At 41.1% G+C, this 17,795-nt stretch overlaps 1 protein-coding gene across 6 annotated transcripts in view; it reads right to left on the bottom strand.

Annotated features, from left to right (window-relative positions):
- SMG7 (SMG7 nonsense mediated mRNA decay factor) overlaps nt 1-17,795 on the bottom strand; it is a 54,308-nt gene that overhangs the window by 16,369 nt on the left and 20,144 nt on the right. For 5 of the 6 annotated variants that reach the window (XM_063343721.1, XM_063343722.1, XM_063343719.1 and 2 more), the window contains 12 exons: nt 14,411-14,442; nt 12,998-13,115; nt 11,924-12,056; nt 9,525-9,696; nt 8,598-8,669; nt 7,925-8,075; nt 7,440-7,575; nt 5,354-5,516; nt 4,368-4,524; nt 1,420-1,490; nt 1,043-1,103; nt 208-327 (listed from right to left, as the gene is read on the bottom strand). In XM_063343721.1, the coding sequence (XP_063199791.1) occupies nt 208-327; nt 1,043-1,103; nt 1,420-1,490; nt 4,368-4,524; nt 5,354-5,516; nt 7,440-7,575; nt 7,925-8,075; nt 8,598-8,669; nt 9,525-9,696; nt 11,924-12,056; nt 12,998-13,115; nt 14,411-14,442 (1,386 nt within the window). The remainder of the gene's footprint in view (nt 1-207; nt 328-1,042; nt 1,104-1,419; nt 1,491-4,367; nt 4,525-5,353; nt 5,517-7,439; nt 7,576-7,924; nt 8,076-8,597; nt 8,670-9,524; nt 9,697-11,923; nt 12,057-12,997; nt 13,116-14,410; nt 14,443-17,795) is intronic. The other variant, XM_063343723.1, reaches the window with a different exon arrangement.

The following is a 17,795-nucleotide window of genomic DNA, read 5'->3' as shown; positions in this document are numbered from 1 at the left end:
ACGCCAAATACATTCCCTATCATGATTAGTCTATGAAGCACTGGCATGCTGACCCACAGAACATGTTACCAGCGCTGTCAGCATCTTCCATTCATGTTATATCTAATTGCTGTGTCAAATAGTGAGAAAAATAAAGCTCAACTGTGGCCCCTGTGTTACCTAATCTTACAGAAGCAACTCAAACACACAGATGCTACTTGCAGTTACCTCGGCTGGTTATCAGCAATCCATTTGCCTGTGAAGATCAGGCGCTGCTGCCGTATCCGACGTTGTTGCCCTTCCTTATCTCCTGTAATTGCCTGGTGGCCTTTGGAAAAATCCAAGTTCCTAGTATTGACATAAGAGAGGGGATGATATTAATTAGACAGTTAGCCTCTGCAACATCATATTTCTTTAGAAATACAACAGGGTCAGCATTCCTCTATTATAAAGTGTGAAATTTCATCAGATCCTATTTAAAACATGTCAGTTATGGACATCTGATTTACAGATGCAATTCTCTTCTGGCAAGATGCATCTATATTAAAGGGGTGCCTTTTTTTATTAAAAAAAAACAAACACAAAAAGACAGAAATTCATCTGTGTGACAACCAAAAATCACAAAAATAACAGTTGAGTGAATGCATCTAATATTGTTAACATTTGTGCATGACGCTAGGTACAGGGACACCTGTAAATTATGCTAGTTACAGAGACACAGTAAAAACCAGTATAAAAACCAGCAAAGTAAAACCACATCAAGCTGCTTTCATGTAAAAGTATTCCTTTCCTCACTACTTAATTTTTTTCTCTTTCAGTTTACAGAAGAAAAACAAAAAACTCATAAGCAATATTATAGGCTCACTACTTTCCCCAGAGTTTTACTGAAGATTTACTCAACGGGGACTCAAGTCCCACACTGCCTATTACAGTTCTTTTGCAAAGGTACCTACAGCAATCCATTCATTAAAAAGTACTCAGAAATAAGATGTTATAGGGAACAGGTCAATGTCTATCAAAGTAGTGACATCAGTGAGAGCAGTTTCCTTCAGCTGTCACCCACCTGAACGAGGGCCTCAGAGCCAAGAATCCTTGCAACTCAAATTCCTCTGGAAGGGGGGTTGCTGTTGAACAGACAATAAACAATGTAAGGAAAGGATGAATGCATTCAGTACAGTATCATAAGGTGGTACCTCAGCAAGGCTGCTATACATAGTAAAGCCTTTCATTATGCTTAATTGTACTGGTCCACCCTGCAATCTGAGGAGCTCAGGAATGATAAAGCAGGGCAAAGTCTGCTCAGCACGAGAAGGGTACGCACTAGTACCAGAAGACAACTTGTTCCCTATTTGCTCTGCAGCTACAATTCCCCACTATGTCAGGAAAAAACCACACGCATCGTTCCCAGTTCTTTACAGCACATACTAGAAGCATCCTTACCATTGTTATTGGATAGATCTTCTTCATGAGGCTGGAAGCTGTTTAGAAGAGAAATCAGCCAGGGCCATATGCTACAAATCAGAAAACAGACAAACTAAGTGAAAACTACAGAACATGGAATCCATTTGCCTTACCAAGAAAACACTGAACTCTGTCACACAGTCACAGCTTCCACTGACCCTCCGATTCCCAAGAAAAGATAGAGTTTCTGTCAAGTGTCAGGGAAAAGACCACTTTCTTGAAAAAATTAATAACTTTTAAAAGCCAATCTAAAGTTACCAAGGAAGCCAGGCTCTCGCAGCATAACGTTCATTATCCATCAAGTCAGAAAGTCTGTTCAGAGTTTAACTAGATGAACCTATTGCATGAGCAAATGTTCAGAGCACCTGTTTGCGATTCATGTTTTCCGGTCCAAAGCTGACTGCTCTCAAAGACACAGTAAATTAGTCAGTTGGGAAGCAAAACAATTTATCAAGATACTGCTGTGCAGAAGTACAGAACACTGTACTGTAGCACTGCAACAGTTACCAAGATCTAAGTGAGAGCAGCACTGAGTAAGACCATTAAACTCGAGGTTAACTGCAGTCTCCCTGCCTTGCACTGGCAGTATCAGTACAAGGAACAACTGGAAATTCTTGACAAAGGCCCCGGAGCAATTAATTTAAAAGTCGCAACGATCACTGCATAGGTGGTTAATACTTAACTGCCACCAACAGTCTGCTTTCTCTTATTTTTCACAAGCTCCAACCCAAAAGTCTAAGTATCCTGCTTCTGCTTTAGTGACGGGCATGAAGTCCTTGGAGACAACAGGCAATCTATTCTAAAGCACCCACTGTGCTTCGTGTCAGTGAAATGAACCTCCATCCTCCCTCAGGAAGGCTTTCAGCCATCATCCAGTACCTGGATGGCAGAATGCACCCAAAAGCCTGGGCTCAGCCGCTTTCCTGCCGCCGCAGGCACTGGAAACGTTATGTTCATGCTTATGCTCTACACTAACCTGAGCTCCTTCCCATGACTGACAAGGAAAAAAGGGAGAGTGAGAGTCTGTTGCAACCTACAGTAAACTGCAATCTTCCCATACAACACTTGAAATAATGAGATTTCCTAATAAGAGATCTCTAAAGAATTAGAGTGATGTAGCGACACATGCAAAAACCTAGACCTAATGTGGCTTCCACAGGGCAGGTTTGGAAGACTCATTTCCGAAGACCACACAGTAGTTTGGTATAGTCATTTCCGTGCTTAGTTCTTGCCTTTGGATTCATCTACTTTTCTAGGTAAACACGTTTCCTTCCTATTTTGTATGCTTGTTCGGTTTGGGGTAGGATTAATTACCCACAGGAGAATGATAAGCATAGAGACGGAACAACTGAATTTTTAAAAAGGAATGAGGATTATTTCTTGAACCAAGAGCACAACTAAGTATGAATTCAGAGTAAGGAAGATTTTTCTATATAAACCAGACATCAGGTTATTAAACGGAGGCCAATAAAGGTGAGTATGTGGATGTGTTGTCTGCGACAAAATGACTTTCATTAGGATCCTCCAATAGAAATAAAAAGAAAACTCTCATCTTACAAATAATGGAGAGGATGGACAACAAATGTAATGGCTACTAATGCCCATTTTGACAAGTCTTAGCAATACTTAACTCTCTTTTCAAGTTCACCTGTGCAATTTACAGCTGTTTGCTGCCCACTTCCAACTTCTTTCTACAATGAGTAACTGGGAACATCATGTTATCACACCACAGACTAAAAACCCAGACATGTTCTTTAAAGAGAACCTGATAGTTTTATGGGTAAAAGGACCTATTCTGGCTAACTTAAAGTATACATTCACACCTGAGGATTCATTTTGATACTTCCTGCATCTCCTCTCTGCAAGGCCTACCTTATATCAAGTAGTAATCTTCTCTATTAAATACTGGTATAAAGTCTTCCTTGAAAACACGCATACAGTAATACTTACTACTGTCTCAAAACAATGTCAACTCTTGTTTTCCTTAATCTCGCCTTCAGAAACTTGGGAATTGAAGTTCTCAAAGCTACAGGGCTTTAGGTTTTGCACACATTTGAGCAAGTACTTATTACTTATTTAGCAAACCAAGGTTATAGGGACCCCTGCTTCCCATACATCAACATACAGAAAACGCAAGCCTTGGCTAGATTAGCATCTTACAGCACACACTACCAAGAGAGCGCTGAAACCACTGTGGCACATGGCACAAGAGCAGCTAAGCAAGCTGTTTTCACACTGTTTTCCTTATAGTGGCCATCCTAGGAATACTACTCATCCCACTGCGTAACAGTCACTCCTATCTGAAGAAATCTCTCAAAGGTCGGAAACACTTTATTGAATTGCTATAATTCATGACGAGTTAACAGGCTATAAAAAAGCTTGGTGAGTTTTGAACTATTTAAGCCTAAATTTATGAGATTAGAGGCAGAAGTGAAAAATCAGAGCAACAGTCCAGAACAGTAATGCCTGTGCTGACATTTTAAGACCCTCTCTACTAAATTCAATTTAATCCCTGGGTGATGAGCCAGGAAAACTGGGTTCCAGCACTGTCAAGAGATGGCTTAGTGCATGAAATTATGAAAATATTGTCCTGCCACCTACCTCAATAAATCTGAGAAATCTTTACAACAGAGTAGACTAAGGGTACACTCAGTAGTTATGCTCAGGCCAGGCATTAAAAGTAGATCGCTCTGATCTTAAAAAAATAGTTACATGCAAACCTAAAGCAAATCAAACAGTGAATTTGCTCATATAGCCCACAAGTCTCATGTTTTGTCTTATGAACTTTTTATAGCACATACATTCTCTATCATTTTGATGTCTGTAATAGTGAGTTACACGATCACTTTCCCCATTACTACTTTGTGTATCAGCAGTTATTATTACTTTACACAATTAAATGTATCAAAAGAAAGATTAACACTCACTACCGTCTTTCATCAACCACTGCCTCCTGGAAAACACTGGGCCTAAGTTTCAGCCAGTCCATTGAAACCTTCACAGCTGGAAGAGGATACGCAGCCCCAGAGTCCTCCTGGTAGTCATTTTGTAAAGGACACTTGCACAGAACTCCAAGAAAGGACACTAGAAACAGAGCAGGAAAAAAACAAACACAAACAAACCAAAAAACCCCAAAACAAATGATGCAGGAATGACACCTCAAATTTGACCAAATAACCTCATCAAACACATACCACCCATAAAACCCAATTTTTAAGAGCTAGTTCTTTAGAACAAAGCAGCACAACTACTTAACATTAAAGAAATCCACCAACAGACAAGAATATCCTTTTTTCAATAAAGTTTTCTACCATGAAGCAAAACCTCCGTGGTTTTTTCTGCCCCCTCTCCTTCTTAAGTGTAATGGTAAATCATTTTGGTAAGTTAACAAAATCCAGCGAGACAAGCCTATTACAAAAATATTAACTCATTTATTTATGAGAAATGACCGGCTCAACTATCTGCATTTTATCCCCTTTCCTGGGTCAGCAGGCACAGAAACCCACCGCAGCCAGCTCTGCAGGCAGGCACCAGCGCAGACCCACCACGGCACAACGCTGAGAAACAGTGACCACAGCAGCATGACCATGTGCTTTCAGAACCAACTACAGGCTGGAATCTGGAGAAATTCAGCTATTCAGAAATCTCGGTGTTTACAAACAAGGCCAAGTTGATCACGGGCCAGATGCAGAGCTCTGTAAGGCTCCAAAAGGAGCAAGCCCAGCATTAGTCATCACCACTAGACATAAATCCTGTGTGACCATCTCCTCTCTTAACTTTCTCCCATAACATCCCTTTTCTCATCACTTATCTCACACAACCATTAAGCTAGATGCTGACAGCAAATTACTAATGGATTCCATATAAAAAATGAAAGAGAAATAAAAAAAAATTATTAAGTTTTCATACTCACTGAAGAGAGCCAGTAACTGTGTCCAGCAGAGCTGCTCATCCTGGCTGTAGCTGTGCTGCTCCGTTTCATTGCTGAAGTCTCGCAGGTGATGGAGTTGAAACAGATTGATAACAGTAATATGTACTAACTGTTGAGAATTGAAGGCCTTTTGGAATAACAACCTCTGCAACAGAGACACACGTACAATGGATGTATTTTTATACAGTAAAGCATACACTGGAAAGGATTAGTACTTGCTTCTTCACTGCTTGACTAATGCTTCTGCCCTCAAGGCAACATTCATTCTAGATTTTATTTTCAGGTCATCCCTATTAGCACAGCACTGGGCTTCCCAGAAGGACATGGTAAGCTCAAGGTTTCTGCTCGGACACCAACTCATACGCACAACGAATCAACTCCCATGGATATGGTTGTCTTTAAGAGCGAGTGTAACTTTAATGTGCAATGACAGCATTGCAACCCAACTGCAAAAAATCAGAGACATCTATATCCACTGTGTTTTTCAGTCTTTCAAAGAAACAGCAAGGAGAAGGTGACATTTTAAAAAAAAGACCCCAGGAAAATTTAACTACTGTGTGGTTATGTATTAAAGACTAATTCCACATCTGACTTCACAAGTCACGGAATGCCATGGTGGACTAAAATAGAGTGAGCTATTTACAAACGCATTTCAGTAACTATGCTGTAAAAGACACCTTTCTCAGAACAGGAAAAGAAGCTTCAATGCTTTTTTTGTTGAAGCACTGTGAAAAAAAGGAGATATTCTAAACCGCAACAAGCTTCTCTTCAGACACAACAGTGAGGGAGGCAAGTGGATAAACCAGGGTAAGCATCAGGAAGAGGTCTGAGCTCCATGTTCACCCCTGATTTTTAGCTAAGGGCATGAAGCACTCTATAGCCAGCACCTCAAGCTGGCAGAGCTGCCAATGGCAGTTGTGGGCCTGGCTGGACCCTCAGAACCCCGCCACTGCTCTCCTCAGCCCCGCAGTTACAGTGATTACCCACCACACAGCCGATTTCACATCTACAGCCAACCCATTTAACTCAGAAGAGTTGCTCTCTAGTAAATTAAGCCTTACGTCACGTAATATAAACAAAAAAGTAATCTAAGCCACAAAGCAGGGCTCAATTAGCTCTCTCAAGACCCTGGATCAGTTCAGAAAAATAAGACCGTTCCACATGCCTGAGCAATGCTCATAATTATTGATTATAAGCACTGTGGAAAAAGCCATACTTGTTCAACAGCCAACATCACACACAAAAAGAGAAATAAAATTAAATTTTGAAACAGTGTTCAAGCAGCTCACATTCAAAGCTAATACAATTCACAAGTTTTGTGGTTTTTTTTAATTTATGTTGAAGACAGTTTGGACCCAGTTGCAGCAGCCCAATTCAATGCAAAAAGACACTGTAAAGAACATTTGTGATTCTTCATATTGCTAAGAACACCTTCCCTTTCTTAACTTAGAAAAGCATCGACTGCTCTGAATGTATCCATACTGCATTTTCCACAAGTGAAGGTGCTGAAGCAGAGCAGTTTCCAAAAGGCACCTAACAGTTAATAGATGCACTCTTTGAAACTTTACTACCCTGTATAAATATCTTACAAAATTCTCTGTTTCAATCTTTGCTATATTGTCCAACTTAACGAGCTGGCTACATAATTAATGGGTACTCCTGGATTTTCCAGAGGAAACATCTTCTGAATAGTTCTAGTTTACATACAAATTAAGCTTGTACTGGAACACAGTTTTTAAAGGGAAACCACTGACAGGAGAGCAAGTTGTCTGAGGAAGATTAAAAGCAGCCTTAATAACCAGTGGGAGCGAATGAACACCATCCATAAAAGCTCTCAAAATTCCTCAGGCAACTGAGCCAAGTCTTCCCAGATGAATCAAGTGCTTTTCACAGGTATCCAAGAACCATCCAGGTTAAAGAGCAGAGAATCAACTGCGGTCGTTGATTTCTCCTCTACTTCCACCATGCATTTAGCATGTGAAAAAGTTATTATTAGACTGTAATTTCAGAACTCAGATGCTAAAAATACTCTCCTCAATACACTAATTAATATGTTGTTAGAACTAACCTTGAACTGCTCTTCCAGCTTTTCTCGAAGAGGGCTCAGCTTCTCCAAGCTCTTACTCAGGTACACATGGCCATGGAATTTAATAAATGCCTTGATGAAGTCAGACACGCTCCATCGAGTCTTCACCTCATCACGACTACATCCAGAACAGAAATACCAGACTTCAGTCTTTGGAATTAGACACAGCTGCACATAACATTACATACTTTTTCTGTGAAGTTCAAGGAAGGAGGAATGTCCAAGCAAAACTACTTTTCCATGTTGGCACAATACGCTTATTTCCTGCATTCATTGATCACACTCAGGAGCATCCCAGACAGAAACTATTCTTTGTTCCATACATGTGTAAGGGTGCTCTGACTGGACGGAGGTCGAGGAACTTCTGTTTCTACTATCAAATATGAATAACTTTTGGCAAGGGAGGTACATCTGGAAGAAGTCTCCTCCATCTTATCTGAGCAGAAATACATGATGCTTTGTCTTACCTTTCCAGTGCTTTAGAAAGTGCTTTTTGCAAGTTAGTGGAGGCAGCTGGGAAAGGAAACTTCACAGCAATGCTTCTGCAGTAGTAGAAAATTGTGGTCAAGTGGTCTCCTTTGGAGGAAGCTAGAATAGCCAACTGATTATAAGGCTGACCTAAGGGAGAAAAAGACATGTTGTCCAACAAGTTGTCATTTTTGAGTGAGTTTGTTTTTTTAAACACATGCTTTAAAACTGGACAACAAATATGGTGTAAAAAGCTACACACCTGAACTAAAGAAGCTCTTAACTTGGATGAGCAACTTGAAAAACCCAGTTTTAGCTACTGGCATGTGAACAAGCAATAAAAGAAAAAATGCTGCTGATAGGCAAGTTTTCATTCACTGTACTTTACAACATACAAATGTAACTCAGTATAATGCAGTAGTGGTGAAGCTGTGCATTAACTTCTTTTTTTTTTTTTTAAATCTTCACAAAAAAGAGACAAGTGACACAGATCAAGTAAACAGCTATTATCCAAATAATTTACTGAGGCATCACGCTTTGTTGCATGGCTGCTTTGGGTATTTTGGGGAGGAAGGTTTATATAAAATCCCAAGTTTCCAACTGCCACACAAGAAAAGCAATACCCCAAATCTTATTTTGGAATTACGAAGCTAAAAGGTATCCCAGACTCACCATTAGAAGGGACAAGCTGAGCTGCATGTCTGTAGTAAGACTCTGCCTGGCTGGTCTGGTTCCTATAGCGAGCTAAGAGAAAAACAAAAAACCCAAGTTGAGACCAAAAAAAATAATCCTCTTTCCTGCACTTGCCTTAATACAATGCAGTTTACCTGAAGAGCATTTTACTATTACTTTAGAAATAAGCATCAGAACATACCATCACACCAACCAGCACGAAGACTCAAAACACCAAATTTTAAGGTAGTAGTTGTAGCTCAGATCCTATTGTCACAGCTTACCAGTTCTTATTTAGAGAGATGTGCCAACGCACCACATCCAGACACCTAGAAATATTTTTCATAATACTTTGCACTATCAGCAACTAGATCTACTTTTAGTTTGTTACAAAAGCAACTGCAGATTCCTGTGAAAACAGAACTTTCTACAACACATAGTTCTACTCTAATCAACAAAGAAATAAACCCGTTGAACTTAATGTAAAAAAAACCCCTTTGATTATAAAAGGCTGGATTTCTAACTGTTGTCTTTGTATATAAGATTTAAAAGTAATGTTCTGAAATGGAGAAGTATGCTAGCCTGCTGCAACAAGCTTTTGTAATAGTTACCGTTGCACCATTGGACTGTGCCTACCAGCTGTAACATGGTTAGTATGCTAGAAGACAGATTCCAGCAAATCACTAGAAAGCTAGTGATTAACTGTCTCCATGCGTTAATGTGTACCACACATTATAAAAGTCTAACAACATTGCTTTCCAGGCCTTTTCCCCTGCAGCAACCACCAAACATACAATCAGCTACCAGCTACTAATTTGGAGCATGTTTGGTCTAGCAGTTGCCCAGGGTATGTACAGATCCCTCTTCCTGAAAGGCTGAACACAGGCAGGACTCATCATCAGGACTCTTTTTCCTTCAGCAACTCACCAATATCTCCAAGGTGGACAAGGCAGTGCTGGCAGATGTAAGAGCAGGAGCTAGATTGCGGCTTCACTATGGCGCTGGTGTGCGTCTGTTTATTGCTAATGATTCCCAGCTGGGAAGACTTTACACGACATGGCAAGTCTACATTAAAAACTGTGCACAATTCCTGTAATAACTGGAAAGACAGGTCTAGTTTAGTAGCAGGTAGAGATAATCACCAGAAAAGTATTGAAACAACAGACAAAAGTAACAGAGCACCACTCAGAGGCAAGGATTAGCTGAACATATTTGACGTGAACAAGCCTAGGTGACTGAAAGTGAGACTTTACATCACATTCTCCATACGAAAGTCATTGAGCTCCATGCTGCATTATCCTGCCCAGAACCTCCTTCTGTAAGAAAAGAGCTGGGCATCCCAAATCCGTAAGCAATTCAGTTCCCATGATACTTAAAATACCAAGTATGCATCAGTGCATATTGGCTATCAAAGCTCTAAAAATCTTGCTGCCGCCTTTTTTTTTTTTCTTCTTTTTTTTTCCACAGGCCACTCTTAAGAGGAACACAGTCTTTTTATACCTAGGTGAAGTCACAGCATTCTCTGAAAGGAAGAGAAAGGAATGCCACTCCTCTGAAGCAGCAGCTTGTTCCAATGTTAAGAAACAGCACAACCCTCTGAAACTTCAGAGAGAAGAAGCCTGGACAAAACCCAGTCTGTAGGCAACACGAGGCAATCGTGCCTAACAGTTCAGTGGCTGAGTTGTCAGTAAATATTTGTGCTAAGCTAACAGACTTTCAAAGAAAAAGGCATCAGCTGCTTGATCAAATATCTCGAAAGCTGATCCAAGGAAAACCTGAACTTTGCCATTCTAATCAGTGCTTTTGAAGTTTTTCCTTATGGAGTCCAGGAAATACTCTGGGAAGCAACAGTCACCACGTAGCAATGAAAAGTGTTTATTTTACTGTGTTACAGGGTTAAACACCCAGTAAGAATTGACAGACTTTCTCCCAGCTGGGAACACACTCAGTCTCCAAATAAAACAGACCTGCAGCAGGGTTCCACTTTCAGATAAAAGCATATAGAAAGCCCAGGGCTGACAGACACGCACTTTGTCAACAGCTAAACATGCAATGTGGTGCTTTTGCTTGCTGCAGGAAAAGGTTTGTGTTACACCTCCCTCCCCTTTTGCTCTGCCTTTTATACAGCAGATAAAAATCCCCAAACAAGAGGAATCTCACTGATGAAAGCCAGATAAAAGTGAGAATCCTGACGTCTTCCAACATGCTCGAATTAGGAGAATTCGTGCTCTCTTTAAAGATGTCATTTACACAGGCCTCACAGTTGGAGAGCAGGTATCTTGACTGAGCAAAATCTTTAGACTAAAAATGGGACAATTAACATCTCAGCAGACAGAGGAAGATGACCCAGTCTGCGATGTCATACACAGGAGCAGCACAATTCCCTGATACACCCCAGGGAAGAACAAGGCTTTTGCAAGACAAACCATATAGGTTGTAGGAAACCCTTGGCAACCACACCACAGCCCGTCAAACCAGCTGCTTCAAATAAGAAGCTTGCAAAAAAAAAAAAAAGGCACAAGGGGAAAAAAAAGTAAAATCAGATTCAGGGAAAAAACGTGGGGTTGCCTTGTAGATATTCAGACTCAAACTAGGAACTGACACAGTAAGACTGCCCTACTGTGTGCGTTGGAACCTGAAGACGTGCAAACCAGCTGATAGAAAGTTTTGTCAGACCAGTACTCGAGACAGCCAATTCATCAGCGACAATGTTGCTGCAGCACACACCAAACGAGGCAAAACAAGGAGAGAAAGCCAAGTTAACTTTATTGAGGCCTTTATCACACACCAGCTCTTATCTTCCATAATCTACAAGCTGAAATCTAACATTGGAAAGAGTATGGGCAAAAAAGAGGCAGTAAGGAATAAAAACATGAACAGGAATCGCACCCCTTTTGCAAGTAACTAAAAATTTCACAAGAGATACTTAGTAGTTTAAGAGAAAAGCTCCTGTAACTGAAGTTGGCAATTTTAAATAACTGTTGACAAAAATAATTGAATTAAGACTAAAGATGTGCTTGTAAGCCTGGGAGTCTTGATTAAAAAAAAAACCAGCAAGACATTATATCTTGTAAATGCTACATAATACTCTTGGGGACAACTACCCTACTTAAATACACAGCTATGGTGGGCACTAACTTAGGTATTATGCAGAAAAAAAGCTGTATTCAAATACGTATGCAGTATGTACATAGACACTTCTTGGAAAACATTACCTCAATATTCACCATCAGCGTTAAGAGTTGCAAGGAAGGGACACAGAACAAAGCACAAAATATTAAGGCATCACAAATATATCACAGCCAACGTATTTTTTTGCAACTCACCTGTGTGTAGAAGCCACTAGCTGCCTCTAAGAACAGAGAAAGGTTCGCCTGAACTTCGCTCCGATTTGGATTTGCTCTATTTTTCGCCTGACCCTGTAGCGTCGTGATCTGATTTTTAAAGGCATGATTCCAACTGAAAACAAGTGTCAATGCAGACAGCATAAGCAACAGGAAAGAACTGTTCCATTAGATAATATCAGACATGAAAATGGAGTATATTAAAATTCAGGCAGCGTTTAGATTACAAATAATGTGAAACACAGAAGAATTACCCACCTCTCATAACTACAGAAACCAATCCTGATACTGCATAGCTAACACTGTGTAACAGCATTAATACTTGCTTGCAATTGCTTTGGTTTAGGCAGCATAGAGCTCTCTTCTGAAGACAGGATGTGGGGTATAGGTATTTCAGTTAAAAATCATTCAGCATCTGGAGGCATGAACAGAACAACTCCACCAGCCTACTCATCCTGCTTCCCTCAGAGTGCTGGAAGAACCACATGCTTCTCCTCACTAAACCTGTTATAACCCATGTCTGCATCTTAAATAACAGGGAATGGACTCGGGGCAGGAAGAAAACCCAGCAGGATCTTCCCCTGATACCAGGGTGCTCAGGGCACATTAAGGAAAGTTCTCTCCTGATACTCCTCCCTCTGCCCAGCCCTGCCTCAGAGGGCTTGAAGTGAGGGTCTTTGGCAGCTACTCAACTCCGGTTACACCTTGCTCAAAGCTCCAGATGATTACATCAGACAAATATCCTCCTGTCTGGAAACTGTAAGCTTCAGCCCTTCCATGACAGCACAGAAGATTCTCTCCCTTCCATCTGGCTCACCAAAACTCACTCCCGCATGACATGGCTGCTGCGAATTGCCAGAGGTAAAATACTAACCTATTGAACGCTCTTCATCAACTCTGCAGTGCTTTCTCATGTTTCACCCACAGCATAGCTTTCATTTTAAAGGAAATACAACAACAATTTCATACAATACAATTGCTTTTCTGGAAGTCTCAGGGTTTCCTGCTCATCAGCCCAGATTACATATATACATACAAATTTACTGAGATACTTACAGGTCCTGCTCCACTTTTTTATCTAAAGCATATTCCAAATCGGTCACTAGCATTTTCTGATATAAGTCCTGTAGAGCCTGTCTGGATGTCCAGACTTCTGCTGGACCCAGCTTCGAATCTGGGCAACAAAAGAAAAAACAAAGACACAACAGTTTTTGTAATACTCTAACTCATGGAGTTATTCCAACTGATTTTCCACTCACCTACCAAAGGACAGAACATAGCACAGTGTAAGACATCCAATGCCAAATACCCACTTTTAACACAGATTCATCAGAACACCGAAATACAAGAACTACGGAGGGACCAGGGATTAACTGATCAGCCTCCTACAATACCAGAACTAAACATGAGCCAAGTCAGCAGCTGGCAAGTTAAAAAAACCCAAAACCAAAACAGACAGAAGGAGGTGATTCTCCATAAGTCATTAAGCTACAGAACTCCTTGCCACTGGATGATTTAGAAAAATTTCCAGCAGAGCCTGAAAAAATTAGCAGAAATCCATTGGGGAATGCTAAATAGGACAGTCCCTGGAGCCAACACAGTTGGTATTTAGGAGAACATTGTGGGCAAGTACTATTGCATGCTTGCCATTTTCTAGCTCTTTGGTAGCCATCTGCTTTCCATCACCGAGGCCGAAGGCAAACACTGCTCCCTGCTATCTCAAGCTGCAGAGTCCAACTTCCCATGCCTTGTAAAGTCACCTGAGGCGGGGCTGTGGGAGCACAAGGGATGGGCCTCACCCCAGGGAAACCATTCTGCTGATGGCATAGACACTCCTGCTGGATCAGATGGATCCAGGCAGTTCCAATGTTCCTACAGGGACCACACCAACTGCTACGGGTACTACACCAAGGTGGTAAGCAAGGCTGAGCGTAGGTTCATTATGCAAACTGCTTGTACTGCAGGGTCAACACATTAATATAAAGCATTTCCATTAACACACCCAGCTTAAAACTTCGCTTGTAGCATTTTATAGCATCTACAGGCTGCAATTTCATAACACATGCTGTAGCGTTCAGATCAACATTTCCATCAGCCAGGTTTCTCAAAAACCATCCAGATCCTTGCTAACCCCTAGTACAGCCGTTCCTGTGGTATTCTGGGCAGGAGTCTCTTTCTCATCCCCAAAAGGAGAACTCCATGGGAGAGGAGTAGGGGCATGACCTCCATCTCCAAATGCTTTCAAACACCCAAAGTCAACTTTAAAAATACATGTATTTTTAGAAACAGGAGAGAGGGGCACAGCAGTTAAAATGCTATTTATTTATATAGAGAGGGCAAACCTTTAACATAATGTCACACACTTTCCAGAGAATTCTTAGGAACAATAAGCACAAAGAACACAAAAGGAAAACAAAACCAGGAATAAAGTATTAGCAGCTAGATCAACTGTATAATAAAGGTAATTACCTGTCATGTCAGCCTTCAGGACTTCTGCCTGCCTGTAAGAAAGCAATAAAACAATGAATTAGAAACAGACTGATCAAAATAATTGAATTATGCTAAAGCACATTCATGCAACCGTGAGAAAGTGGGGCCAGCTCCAGAGGCTGCCTACAGCCTCCACTGCTGTAGTTTACTCCATGCAGTATGGATTTGAACTACTGCTGTTGAACAGTACGATTTCTTCTAATTCATACCACAATAAAAGCCAACTGTTTACTTCTCCCTGCTTAGCTTAAGTCTCCCTCAGAAGAAATACAAACTAAAAACGCTTACACTCCATTTAAAGCTCCACCTGGCAGCAGCGTCCTGCCAACATTAGTGAAATCTGCTTACCTGTAACTGGGAGTTCGACATTAAGTTGTCACATGTGAAATGCAGTAGCCACCACAGTCAGAGCAAAGCACACTCCCACGGGTACCTGTCAGCACATTGCTACAGCCCTCCTGCCCCTCCATGCTGCACTAGCTTTCCTTCAGGAGAGGCAATAAAAAGACCATGGATTCCACAATTACCTCTCTTCCTTGAGCTGCCTCCCTGAAGTCACGATTTGATCGGGTTTTCAAGAAAAAAAAAACAACATACAGAACACACAGAATGAATGGCAACTACAGGCGACCACTGCCTCGCTGAACATCCTCTGCAAACCCCCTCTGCTGCTGGAGGCTGGCAAATCGTTTCTCAAATAGAGGAACACCAGGACACAGCCCTCCATAAATAAATATTTACGAATGGCCATCAATGGCTGGACAGAACAGGCAATCGAGATGCTACGGTTAAGCACGGTGTCAGCAGTACATACTACTTCAGGAGGCAGCGCGGCCGGCCTGTCTGACTGACACAAACTTCCCACAAGGCAGGCAGAGGCAGGGCTGCCTGGTTTGGCCGGATTTTGGCAGAACACATCCCTTTGCTTTTGCTACACTCAAATGCTTACATTTATTTGCAAAGAGTGCAAGCTTTCCATACCAGATGTGGAATCCTCCTATAAAAATATCCACTTCACCTGCTTCCCTCAGCAAAAAAATTAGATGGAAGTTGCATTGTGACTAACATGAAAGTCAGATGCCAGCTTGGAAAAGAATGGAGAGCCAGGAGAAAGCACCACCTAAACCCCAAAGAGGCTTCAGGAACAAGCATATATCCTCTCTTGCCAACGTGAAGTTTTTCAAGTTGTTCTGGGTTCTACCTACTGGCCACAAATTACAGGGAAGATTTTGAGATCCACATCAGGATTAAAAAAAATATCATAATGGTGCCAATGCTTCACTACTAAGATATATATTCTAAGTCCCTTCACAAAATTTCTACTTATTAAATGCAAGAACTATCTATAGCAACTCACCATAGCCACCACAGCGTACCATCCAAGAAGCAACGGGATGCTGCAAGGGCTTTAATTAAGTTAAGAATATCTTAACTGGTGCCAGAGGTAAATCTGTACATTCCTCACCCGCTTCACAAATTTAATCTATTTAAGATATTCTTTTAGTTCATTTCTTTCAAGAAGGCATTAAAAATATTTTTTCAGCTCCTAACAACAGGGAACACTTGAAGAGATAATCTATTATTACTGACAGACAAGGAAGGAAAATTTTAGATATTGTGTCATGAGAAAGCTGAAAGGCCACGAAACATTTCTGCCTCGTCCACACGAATGGCGTCCAGCCAGCATTGCCACAGCCAGCAGGACGGGAAAGAGCCCATCTTTTCTCCCAGGCAGCTAAGAGCTGAGGAAGGACAGCAACAGGCCCTGAGTGCTGTGCCCCGGAGCCTCTGCGATGCTGACCTGCAAGTCTAGTCGAGCACAAAGCTGAGCCAATTCTGTGATGCTGAGACTTGGCAGCTAGAGATGCCGCTGCTCAGAAGGAAAAGCTGACTTGCTCAGGTGCTGAAGTCTCTCTTTTTTGAAGAGCCAGCTCGTACTTTAAACACCTGCCAGTTGTGCAAACTTTTTCTTTAAGCTGAGAAGACAATCCATGTTGCCAAAGCCACGAATCCTACCGAGAGGCTCAGTCCGAGCGGGACACGCAGTACTGCTCCAGCAAACGTGAGCCCAAAGTTCTCCTCCAGGCATAAAGGCTCTGCCCTTTAAAAGCCAAGAACTGCTCCTCTGAAAATTACTTGTGCAGAACTAACTTCCTCTATGTTAAGTGTTAATCTTTAAAGGGGAAATACAAATTGCACCACTGTAAGGGCTTTTCTTTTCATAAAGTTTTGCCTAGCTGTTGCCTGGAGAATTTAGATGAAGAGAACCTCAACTACATAGTGCAACTGCTGACAGATGTGCAGCCCTAACAATATGGCTAGACCTGAACTTTTACCCAAAAGCTTTTTTTTAAACACCTTTTTGGGAAGACGATACTCATGGTCTTACAAAATGAGAACATTTAGCACCGATCTCTTCACTAGCCTTTTATATTTCATAGGCTTGCAAAAAGCTACACTAAAGGGATTATCACTATCATTTTAAATAAAATTTATAGAACTTATCTCTACTTCCTAGAGGCCAAAGGAATTAGTAAAGTAGATCTAACATTAGCATGCTCTCTTTCTCATTTCCACCCAAAACCAACTTTTATTTTAAACAGCTGCATCTTCTGTGGCTGAGCCCAGATAAGAGGGCAGCCTGGGTACCAAACTTGTTCTGTATCAGTGGCAAAATATCAGCATCTCAAGAGAAAAGATGCATTGCCTGTTCCTTTTACAGACCTCACCAAAGAGCGCTGCTGGTGCTCAGAGACTCCTAGTGGGCACAAATCAGAGCTCACTGATAACAGCAAGAGTTTCTGACAGTGCAAATGGCTCCTCATGTTGTCAAGCATCTTTTAGAGCATCCATATATTTTCTTGCACCGTCTCTTATTGAATTTGCATTCGAATGACTCATTCTGGTGCAAATACACGATGCCTGCCAGCAAACTTGGTACAACCTGCTTACACGTTTTATTTCAAGAATGTTCTCAAGCACCTCCTTGCCCAGCTGGACTCAGCAGTTCAGTCTTCAAGGCAAGTTTCCCCAAGTTTGTTGGTCCAAAGCCAAAGAAGCACAAACTATAGTTCAAAAAATTATATATCAAGCATTCCATTAGATGACACATCATCTTGATATATTGTGATAGCTACTCTTTATAATTTCCTAACCAAATATAAGTTCAGCCCCATGCTTTAGTTGAACTTGAAACTCACATACAAAAGCCTTCCACTCAATTCAGTAAAACAGTTTGACAGCTAAAGGAATTTTCATTTTATTCAAATACTTGAAAAGCTTCAAAACTTTACTTTAAAACACAGTAGTCAGGAATTTCTTTTGAAGTTCTGAAGGCATAACATATATTAAAATTTAAGTTTCC

This window comes from Chroicocephalus ridibundus, chromosome 8, assembly GCF_963924245.1.
Source record: "Chroicocephalus ridibundus chromosome 8, bChrRid1.1, whole genome shotgun sequence".
NCBI lineage: Eukaryota > Metazoa > Chordata > Aves > Charadriiformes > Laridae > Chroicocephalus > Chroicocephalus ridibundus.
This window is presented reverse-complemented; position numbering and strand designations above follow the sequence as displayed.